The 11,816-nt window shown below is 35.8% G+C and overlaps 1 protein-coding gene across 1 annotated transcript; it reads left to right on the plus strand.

Moving 5' to 3' along the window:
• The first annotated feature begins 397 nt into the window (after positions 1-397).
• Positions 398-10,395, plus strand: LOC117105021 (laccase-12-like). The gene is made up of 8 exons (XM_033246009.1): positions 398-698; positions 2,337-2,605; positions 3,020-3,678; positions 4,065-4,315; positions 6,142-6,422; positions 7,434-7,572; positions 8,625-8,767; positions 9,169-10,395. The coding sequence occupies exons 1-8, from the start codon at positions 641-643 to the stop codon at positions 9,262-9,264; spliced, it is 1,896 nt and encodes a 631-aa protein (XP_033101900.1). The 5' UTR covers positions 398-640; the 3' UTR covers positions 9,265-10,395.
• The last annotated feature ends 1,421 nt before the right edge of the window (positions 10,396-11,816 follow it).

The raw sequence follows: 11,816 nt of genomic DNA on the forward strand, positions 1-11,816 counted from the left end.
GTCTTGTAAAATGATTAAAAACTACACGATAAAGATGAAATACATATAATTATGCTACCTATATTGTATAGTGGTTTAAGGAAATCGGAATGTAAAGACTCTCCGATTACAGGTTCGGTTGCTCTACCAACATAGCTACGAGTGCCCTGGTATCGGCATGAACCTACTCCTACATAAAATTACTATTTTTTATTTAGTATATATATATATATATATATATATATATTTATATATATATATTACGTACAGTTGGATGCTTTGAGAACAACTTTTCATAATTGAAAAAAATACTTAAAACAACAATACTGTGTACGCATCAACATACTATAGGAAAAATACAGTTCATACGATATGACAAAATGCAGTTTACGTTAAATTTTGAATTTTCTATGTAAACAGGCTTTCGTTTGCGTGTTTACTAATTTTGATAAAGACGTGGATTTCAGTTACATAATGTTTGTCGAAATGGATTTTGTTTCATGTTTATTTTGGAAAACAATAGCATCAATACTTGTGCAGGTAATCCTGTGCCTTATAAAAGATTATTTATCAATTTTTATTTCAAATTAAAATGGTGGTTACAGGGCGTTGAAAATACATTTTATACAACATTGTACTGGCGTTCGTATTATTATAATATATGAAGATAATGTCATTGTCCTGGGTATCATATAAATGTTTGGTTCCTCTACTAATTGGTAAGTTACTGTAAATAGTAATAATAATTACTTAACTAATTATATAAGTAAAGCTCTTTATTGTGTTGAATTGCATTATGGTCGGTCCGTGAAGTACTACCGTAAAGAGGCGCAGTAGGTAGGCCTACATGTTCCCATCATTCCAAAACGACAAGGTCTGAAATTAACCATAGCATCGGGGGAATAAACCCCTACTCATTCGAAAGATACAATGGATTCTTTAAAGTGCACACGAGCCAGATGTGCATGTACACTGGACTTCCATTTAAGTCCTTATCCGAGAAGACTTGGTTCTACCAAACGAACCCTGGGCAATGAGTGGCTCAAACCTGGCGTCGGTGTTAAGGGCTGTAGTTAGCGGCGCCCCTGCCTTACCGCTCGGCCACTCGAATCGACTTTAAACAAAATTAATTAATTATTATTATTAATCATCACTGTATAAAGTAATTAACATGCACTGTCTGTCATGAGCTAAAAATATGAAAAATTAATTTCATATATTTTAATTGCTTAATTTTCATATTTAAGTAAATTATTAACTTGCAATTAAAACTTTGCATGCAAAAAAAAAAGCCCATAAATTAACCCCGACAGTTAATAATACTATTCCTGTATTTTTTGCATGGACTAACTGGTAATAAATTTAAGGATGTTTTGTACTAAAAAGTCTGTAAATCAGCAAAAAATTATGTTTAAATTATGTTTAAATTTGTGTCTAGTTGGAAGTTGATAACCTATTTGATCCTTTTAAAATAAGCTATCCAAAATTATAATTGAATTTTAGGCCGGGTTCATCGTGTGACGATCGTACGACGCGGTGAGTGCCCGCTCTACAATAGTGATTCTCACCATATTGATTTAACAAGGCAAAAACTCGTAGAGGCAGCCTCGTCTCTTAAATTAAGAGATGTGATAGTTTGAATGATATGAATGAATAAAGATGTACTGTACTCTGTGTGAAGGAAGTGAATTCCATGTATATATAATTCCAGAATCGAAAAATTCTGCACGTTTTGTAGTGTTTCCTCTTAAAACCGTTAGTTTTCACCTGATTAAATTCAACTGAAACTTCGTAATCCGTTTTAGCTTCCAGCTTGTCAACCCTATCTGCAATTATTTACATAGCTGAAGAGAGAGAGGAAAACCTTTCTTCTAAGTCCCTATGATGGGACCCTTTGAACAACTTTAACAATCCTCGCCTCTACATTCAAGGCAAATAAGAGAACCTATTCACAAATACCTGATACACAGTTAAACCTGTTTAAATGAGTTTTAATTATGTTCACACGGCACCACGACGTCTTAGCATGACCTCGTAACCAAAGTATATTTAAATAATTAATCTAATGCTCTGTCCACACTATCAAAATTTCTTTGACAAAAAACTGTTGTATGCCCATATATAGTCATGATGTGCCTATATATGGTCATGATGTGATGTCATAATGACCATATTTAGGCATGTCACATGTTTTTGTCAAATAAAATGAGGTAGTATGGACGGGGATTAACAGTTGCATAAATTCTAAAATTGAACTCGACATCTTGATCATCTCACAAATTCGATTGACATTGACCGAGATAGGCCTATACAATCTGTAACTAATATTATTCCACAAATCATTTCCATCACTGTAGGTTTAACTTCATCTTTGGAGTGTAAAACCGGGAAAAATGCTATTAGGAAGACGGTCAAACATGAATGCCAACGCACGTGTGAATATCCCCCCAGGCCTACAGTGTGTGAATACCAGTTTACAGCCTCCTGGACCTACACTATGTCAACATACTGTTTTGATTGTCCTTGGATTCAAGAAGACTGTTTACGAGAACGATGCATGCCAGTTGATGGTACATCTAGGCCCGTCGTAACGATCAACAAGATGTCCCCTGGTCCTAGCATAGAAGTAAGAAACCATATTTAAGAGGGTAGATGATGGTAAAAAGTATAAAGGAAGTTATAAATAACTGCAAACAAATTTTAACAATTTTAAGTAATTAGTAATTTATCAGGTACCTTTCTTTTAAGATATAGTATTGATACACTGTAAAAACAGCGTGGAGCATTTAAACACAAAACTCTGTCCTGTTTTTGGTGACACGTTTAAAAACTAAACGTGTTCATGTCCGGCCTAATGTGTTTAGATTTCTAACGTGTTTAGCATTAGATGTGCTTATAGGTATTTGGTTGTAGGTACTGTACCGTAGTTATAAGAATTTAGTAAGTGATTCGTTTAAATATTCTCCAACCAGTTAGCACTTTTGGTAGATTTTGTTTTTGGATCATCTATCAAACTTTTCATGAAAGTGTTTTCCAACAGGTCTGTGAAGGGGACACCATTCGTGTTAAAGTGATTAACAAGTTACAGGACGACGGCGGATTATCAATACACTGGCATGGTATGAACCAAAACAGGACCAATATCATGGATGGCGTCTCCAAGGTCACCCAGTGCCCTATAGCGCGTGGGTCGTCATTCGTATACAGTTTCATAGCCGACCCACCAGGTACCCATTGGTGGCACTCCCACTCAGGTATACAAAGAGGTGACGGAATGTACGGCTCTTTAATCGTCCGAACGCCAAAAGAAACCGAAGTCAACGGTGGCGAGTACGACTTCGATCTCTCGGAACATGTGATGATCATAAATGATTGGACAAGTACTATGATAATGGAAATTTTTGCTTTAGCAGTAGATCATACAAAAGCAGCAAATTCAAATACTCTTTCTTTACTAGTAAATGGAATGGGAAGAAACGTTAAATTTACCGACGCAAATGATACTGTATATACACCTCGGACGGAATTTGAAGTGGAGGAAGGAAAGCGGTATCGAATGCGCATGATCAATACAGCATTCGGCGAATGTAATCTGCGTGTTGCTTTTGAATCTCACAAATTAAATATTATTGGTTCTGATGGACATGAGTTCAAGACGGTAAAACAAGTAGATGCGTTTGTGATTAGTCCAGGTGAAAGGTAAATACGAAACAAAATACTGTAATATTGTATAGTAAAATCATTATAGGCCTATACCTTGTATATGTATAATGCGTTTCACTCTTGACTGTAGGAGTTGCGCCCACAGTCAGTACTCAGCAAACGACAAGATGAAGACTAAGAAGCACCAGTGTTAAAGTCTCTGACATTCCTGCCCTAACTGCGACACGTGTGACCCATAACTCATGACGAAAGATTACAAAAGCTGTCTCTTATACACATCTTTTAAATTTGTGTCTAGTTGGAAGTTGATAACCTATTTGATCCTTTTAAAATAAGCTATCCAAAATTATAATTGAATTTTAGGCCGGGTTCATCGTGTGACGATCGTACGATTTGAAATGAATAATAATTATTTTTCTCAGGTTGGATTTCGTTTTAACCGCCAATGCAGTGCCTTCAACGTACTGTATATTTCTCATTGGATATCCAGAAAGCGAATGCAACAGTAGTGGAGAAGCGATTTTGAGATACAAACAAGCACCAAATATTGAAACTCAGTGCGCACATAATAATAAATCTCTAAATCGTATGTTTTCAACCCTGAAAAACAGTGATGTCGAAACGGGTTTAGATGGAATTCAATATGTTTCCTTAAGCGATACCTTTGCACTAGGTAATATGTTTTTTTAACCTTATACTATGACTAGCGAACCTCATATTTCGTATGACTAGTGAAGCTTTTGAATGGCGGTCATAATGTAACACTATGACAAGCAAACTCTTTTCTTTGATTGAGACTAGCGAACATTCAGTAATTTTATGATCCATATGCCTAGTGAATCGTTTTCTTCATTATGGCTAGGAGTAATGAATAGGGCTCAGTGGTCCTTATTGTTTATGAATAGCGAATCGTTTTCTTGGATGACCAGCGAACCTTATGAAAAATCAACCTTATCAATAGCAAATCACATTCCAGGTTGACCCTTATTATTTTTAATATTTACCTAATATTTATTCAAATTGAGACTTTTCCAATCTTTACTTTTAAAGCGCACTAAAAACCCAATCTGAAGTCTGTTATCCTTGGCAATAAATCAATTTTACCCTTTTCGTCATGATTTAATGGTTTTAAATTTCGATTGGCCTCTGTATCATATTGTTAAATCACAACATTTTGCCTTATTTTACCAATCAACACCGATTTAGTGCTATATGAAATTGTGGTCCCATAGGAAAATAATGTATAGAATTCTATAGAAACAATTCTATAGAATTTCTACTGCATGTTTATAGGCTAATTCTATATAATTTTCTAAACCCTGGTTTATAGACCTTTTTTTTAAAGAATTTATACAGGGTCTCTAAAGATGTTTTCATGTAGGTCCGATAGAAATTCCAAAGAAAATCAAAAGAGTTCTATAGAGTATTCTTAGAGTATGTATAGAAAACCAATTTATAAGGAAAAGCTATAAAATAGAGTATTTGTATAGAAAAATAAGATTCTATGGAGTGTTTATTTCTAATTTTTTTCCTTTCATTTTCTTTATACTGCTACAAAATTCCCAAAGAATTGTAAAAAAAAAACCAGTCTTTATAGAATTTATATAGAATTTTCAATAATAATTATCGATTCACATACAATTCTATAGAAAGTTAAGGGAATTTTATAGAAAACAATTATAGAAAATTACTATTATGAACAAACTTCATTGAAATTGATAGAATTTTCACAGAAAAGCAAACAGGTTTCTATAGAATGCATATTAGAAATTCTACAGAATTATCAGTAATTCAATAGGGATTAGTAATTTATAGAAAAATATACATTCTGAAGAATGCTTTATTAAATGTTTATATAAAAAAGAAAGAATTGTATAGATTTTCTATATGTTGATTCTATAAAGTTTTATAAAACCTAACTTATAGAGTTACTGTAGAAAATCTATAGGATTTCATGGATGTCTTTATAGATTCCTATAGAGGTTCTACAGAAGCTCTGTATGGTTCCCTAGAAAGTTGATAGAAACTTTTTTAAAACGTGAATACATTTCTATAGAACAAAACAATCACCTTACTGTGTAGAGTTTCCTAAAAATTATGTTTTGGTTTTATAGACCTACAGAATTCTTAGAGAACAGTTGAAAACCTCTTTTTTTTTAAATTTCCGTTAGGTAATCTAAATTAACTTGTTGCTATGCCATTGTTATTTCCTCTTCTCTTGTTCATTTAAACTGTACTGCACGGCCAGTTAATAATTATTTAACAATCAACATTTACAACTTTATTGATATTTCTACAAATTATCATTGAAAATGTTCTCATCTGCCATCCATCAATTTGTTCGATATTGAATTCTTAACCGTTGCAGTACTTCTGATATAATTAGATTAATAGATAATCAATTTGGAGACATTTAAAAAGGTGTCCTTTGTGTACTGTAGGTTGTACTCTTCAGTGCAATATATGTTTACATAAATATTTGGTACTATTTTTCTATAGAGTCTGTCCCTTCAGAACTATATAATGTGGATAAAAAATACTACATAGCAATCAACGAGTACCTGCATCACATACAAAAGAACCCAAACGATGAAACCGGCACAGTTGCAATAGTACTTCAGATGGATAATGTTGAATTTGAATTTCCAGAAACGCCTTTATTGACTGCAAAACCAAGTTTTGTTGAAACCTGTCATCCAACTCAAAACAGATCAGCGTATGAACGTTGTACTTCAGAACTTTGTCAATGCACCAACGTGTTGAAGGTTCAACTTGGACAGGTCAGTCAAAATAAATAATTTAGTATTACTTTTTACACGGAAATATGAGCTAGGAGGACAAAATAACGAAAAATACTTAAAATAATGAGGACAAATAAATGTTTACTAAATAAGAAAAAGATGAGATTTGTTTTCCTTGTCATTTGTGTTAAAATGATCATAAAAAATCAATAAAAGGCATTTTATTACAAAATGTATTTACTTATAGGAAAACATTCTTTGAGAGCATGCTACACGATCTACCATCATGTCCTTTATTCATATACTGTATTCACTAACTAATAAATAAGTCAACATGGGTGTTATAGACAGTAATAACACTATAACACTAACACTATTAGTAATAGGTCAAAAATACATATTGCATATTTCCCATGAAAGTATTTGGAATAATCGTCAACAAAAGAAGTTGAAGGAAGGATGAAAGGTAAATGGAGGAAGAAGGAAGTGAATCGTTAAGCTTCATCTATGGACTCTCCGCCAATCTAAGCCTTATAGACTCTACCTGAGCATATTTAAATGACACATGACGAACATGAAAGTTTGATTTTTAATACCGACATCATGTAGATCAGTTATGGCTTAGCCGCTGTTTCCATGGCCCAATACTATACTATAGACTACTGCTGCTCTACTAAGCATAATGCTATTGATACTGCTGCTACTACTACTACTGCTACTACTACTACTGTTGCTACTACTACTACTGCTGCTACTACTACTGTTGCTACTACTACTACTGCTGCTGCTGCTGCTACTACTGCTGCTGCTACTACTACTACTACTACTACTATTACTACTACTACTGTATACTACTAGGCCAACTACTAATACTATTACTACTACTGTACTGATACTAATACTGTTGCTGCTACTTTTCTGCTATTGCTGGTGGTGCTACTATAACTCTTGCTACTATAGATTAGCGGATGTCTGATAGCTTATTTAACATTGGCCACATGTCAAGCCCATTGGATTTTAAATTAATTTAATATTGTTTTTTCACCGCAGGTAATTGAGTTAGTACTTCTAAATAATGTAAATTTAGTTCCTCATCCTATGCACCTACATGGACAATCATTTCGTGTTCTAGCTCAGGAGTCTATAGGAACTATCACTATCCAGGAACTCGAGAGACTTGACGACCAAGGTAAATATGATGATAATAGAAAATATTACTACACCACTCTTTCTCGTACAGCTGACGAATATACTCCTACTGTTTTGTTAATAATAATAATGTTATATTTATAATAGCGCATATTGCACATTGCCCCTATGCGCTTTACAAAGAAATAATATAGGCCAACTGAGAAAAAGCAAATAACAATAAAATAATAACAATAAAATAAAATAAAAAATAATAATCATAATAACAATAATAACAATGAGACTAAACTAATTAATGGTTGGCCATTGACTCCGCCGAGGAGCTCATCCGCCCTTTGTTCAGCTATTGCTTTTTCTTGCTGCTGGGTGACCATAATAAACACCCTCCCCTCAGCAGCCACTAAGGCATCTGAGAGTGTTGTCAGTTTAGTCGCCGACGCTTCGACCGGATGGAGTTTAATGTCGTACCCTGGACGTCCCTAACTACTTTAAGCTAGGCTTAACTACTCTTAAATACAGTATATTACTCTTAACTACAATTGGTTAAACTATCCCCCGCCGGACACCATCCCGGTATGTTGCTACTGTTATATTGCTGCTACTACTACTACTGCTGCTGCTGCTGCTGCTGCTGCTGCTACTACTACTACTACTACTACTACTACACTACTACTACTACTATTAATACCACTACCACTAATACCAACAACACCACTAATATACTATACCACGACCAACATCAACAACGCCATCGCCACCACCACTACCACTACCTCTACTAATAAGTACTAACTAGTAATATTTTAAACAAAATAATGATAGTAATAAGATAATGATAATGGCAAAGAAAATGATAATGGCATGATGATAACGATAATGGCTATGATAATGATAACAATTATGATAATGATAATGAATGACAATAATGGAGGAAGATGTTGATGTTGATGATGATGATGATGATTATTATTATTATTATTATTATTATTATTATTATTATTATTATTATTATATAAATCATATTCAATTGCTGATGGCGTTGATAAACAATATAAAAAATATTAAATACATACTTGACTACACTTTACGTAGGAAAACTCAAACGAATTGATGTGGATAAAGCCGTCGTGAAAGACACGGTAAATGTGCCACAATACGGTTATGCCATCATTAGATGGAAAGCTGAAAATCCAGGATACTGGTTCTTCCATTGTCACGTTAACTATCACTCAGAGGTAATTCATATATTCTATATTCATAATCAGCAGGCCCGGGTCTAGTAGGGGCACTTATACACATATAGATGGGGGGGGGGGGGGGGGGGGGGGCACGTCCTTTTATGCCGCTCTAGATTTTAATGTTTCAATTATCTATTCTGACTATGTTGTGCCTCCCCTTCATTTGAAAAATTGTAAATCAGTATATAAATACGCATTTATAGACAAATTCTAAACCATCTCGCAGTAATTTTTTGTTTGTTTTGTATTGATAATAAAAGAGAGTACTGTGTACTGTATTGTGGTGAAACTGGAGGGTCTTTGGGAGGCGAAAGGGGCGCTCGAATTCCAGAAGCAGCACAACTATCTCGACCGAAGTGTGAATCAATAATTTGTTTAATATTATACTTTGTTTCTAGTTCGGCATGACAATGGTTATTCAAGTTGGTGATGATGAAGAGATTCCAAGACCACCAGACAACTATCCCACATGCGGATCCTGGTCATCTGACTAACGTTTAGTAACCAATCAGCGGCACATGGTTATGTCTAATGTTCACTGCAAATTCGAATCCACTATAGTTTTAACGAATGATATTTGTAATCGGTACAATATGTTCGATTTATGCTTAAAATATGAATATGTTTACGTCATTTGTTAATAAAATCGCATTCATGTTGTAGTAAAACCAATAAAAAATGTTATGTATTAAGTATAGGGTCACGTGGTCACGCAAATTGAAATCACCAGTATCATTTGCAAAGAAAGTTTCATGACATCGACGTATATAATAATAAAAATAATAATAGTGTAGATGTGTATAGCGCCGGTATCATTAGGCCCGTACTCAGGATTTTTTATTAAGCCGAGCACACACAGCGCTCGACGGTCGTAGGCCGATGCCATTCTATGAAGAACGCAACGCGACGACGCGCACGTAACGGATCGTTTTTAATGACCATCCGTTAGACTGCTACGACAATCAGCAGACGGCGTTGCGTCGTCTATCGCTCACAAGGAGCGGAGTTTCATTCGTCGTGCGACGGTCGTACCCAGCAGTGAGTGCCCGGCATTAGGTGGGTGAGAATTTGCAGAGAGCGGACCGAAATGGCTCGCAGGTGGGCCGGCGGTGGCGTGCAGGGGAAACACCCTGCTGGGGCATTTTTGATAATTTGAGGTCTTATTTAATCGATTACTGAAGATGCAGTCTGGGTGGATGCAGGATTCAGCGGTAGGAGGTACGTGCAAGAACGGAGATCTGTTTTGAAAGTTTGGGGGCGGGGGAGAAATTTCGCGAGTCCACACTCACCATGGTTATGACTGAGGAGCAAACATTTGAGGAAATAGATGGACGGAAATGACAGTTTTATATAGTAAAATTCATCATCACATCACCATTATATAGTTGAAATGAAGCGCCAGCAAATTTCTCATGATCTTTAATCAGGGATTTTCGGCAACCACAGAGATCTAATTAATATGAGTGATGTACCATAGAAAAGCAAACTTAAAAAAAAAAACACTTTCTTTTATGTATTTAATGTACTTGACCTACCTCAAATCCATGAGGCCACATCCACCTCAGCCCCACCATGGTTGGGGCTGAGGTGAGAACATTTGACGAAATAGTACCTCTAAATGGCCAGAAATGACACGTTTAAATAGTAAAATTCACCATCATTACATCACCATTATATTATAATCAAAATGAAGCGCCAACAAGTTCTCATGATCTTTTATCAGCTATTTTCGGCAACCATAGGCTAGATATCTAATTAATATGTGTGATGTACCGTACGGTACCGTAGAAAATAAAATTTAAAAACATTGTCTTTGATGTATTTACTTTACCTGCTTCAAAACCGTCATGAGTCCACACCCATCTCAGAACCACGTACCGTACCAGGGGCGGATTTAGGGGGGTGGGCGGCCCGGCCCGGCCCCGGTCCCCCCTATTGGGAGGTAAAAAAAAAAGAAAAAAGAAAGAAAAAAAGGAAGGAAAAGAAAAAAATAATAGCCCAGAACGCCTCAAATGTTATTTTCGGGCGTCTAGAACACCAAAATTTCGCGGGGCCCAAATTTCGGCCCCCTTTCGCCCCCCCCCCCTTATGGACATCTCTGGATCCGCCCCTGCCGTACCAAAGTTGGGACTGTAGTAAAATTTGGGGGAATTGTACCTCTAGATTGCCGGATATGACACTCTTATATAGTATGATTCATCATCATCGATCTAATTAATCGCTGTGATGTACCATAGAAAATAAAACTTGTCTTCGATGTATTTAAGCTACCGTACTTTACCTACTTCATGTGGCGTCGAAAACCAATCTTATCTTTGCACGCTTTTTCTCATACTTCTCAAATTATAATGAAGGCACGTGCACTCGAGTCGTGTATTAGTACGGTACTGTAATTCAAAAAAGGTTTGTGTGGCAGAGAAACCGGTATCTTGCTATAAAATAAGATGTACTATACGGCTGTATATACCGCTCTTTCGTTAAAACAAGGGTCTTTCAAAAATGTTCAGGCATCTTCTTGACTCACGAAAAGTAAAGGGGAACAAACCCTTAAAAATATGTGGGGCGTGTTCCCCTTCCCCCATGATAGGTGCGTGAGAGTCCACACAACTTTATCCCCAGCATGGTTGGGACTTAGGCGCGAAAATTTTGAGAATATGAACCATGACTGCCCTTTCATACCTTACAAATCTTAACAATAATCTTAACAATTATTTTTCTATATAATACCATTTAGGGGGTGGGGTCGCACCGTCTGTATTCACCTGCATCTGCCCAGGCAATATATACAGTATTAAACGGCAGATATGTACAGTGGCAGATCCAAGAACTTTACAGATGGAGAAGAACCACCTCAGCCTCACCATGGTTGGGACTGAGGGAAGAAAATTTATGATTATGGAACCTCTAGATTGCTGGAAATTGCACTCTCATACAATTTAAATACAGTATCATTTTCTTTTTACCCCATTTATTAAAATTTTGAAACATTTAGCGGGGACGGGACGGCTTGGCGGTGGCGCAGGCCCGTAGCCCTGTCTCTTATACA

This window comes from Anneissia japonica, unplaced genomic scaffold, assembly GCF_011630105.1.
Source record: "Anneissia japonica isolate Jap-2015-1 unplaced genomic scaffold, ASM1163010v1 scaffold287834_len5846547_cov211, whole genome shotgun sequence".
Taxonomy (NCBI): domain Eukaryota; kingdom Metazoa; phylum Echinodermata; class Crinoidea; order Comatulida; family Comatulidae; genus Anneissia; species Anneissia japonica.

Bases quoted from the DNA above. Each gene is read 5' to 3' on its own strand.
- LOC117105021 (XM_033246009.1), top strand. From the start codon at position 641: ATGAAGATAATGTCATTGTCCTGGGTATCATATAAATGTTTGGTTCCT. The intron at 4,316-6,141 runs GTAATATGTTTT...ATTTTTCTATAG, and splicing joins AAGCGATACCTTTGCACTAG to AGTCTGTCCCTTCAGAACTA. The intron at 8,768-9,168 runs GTAATTCATATA...CTTTGTTTCTAG, and splicing joins ACGTTAACTATCACTCAGAG to TTCGGCATGACAATGGTTAT.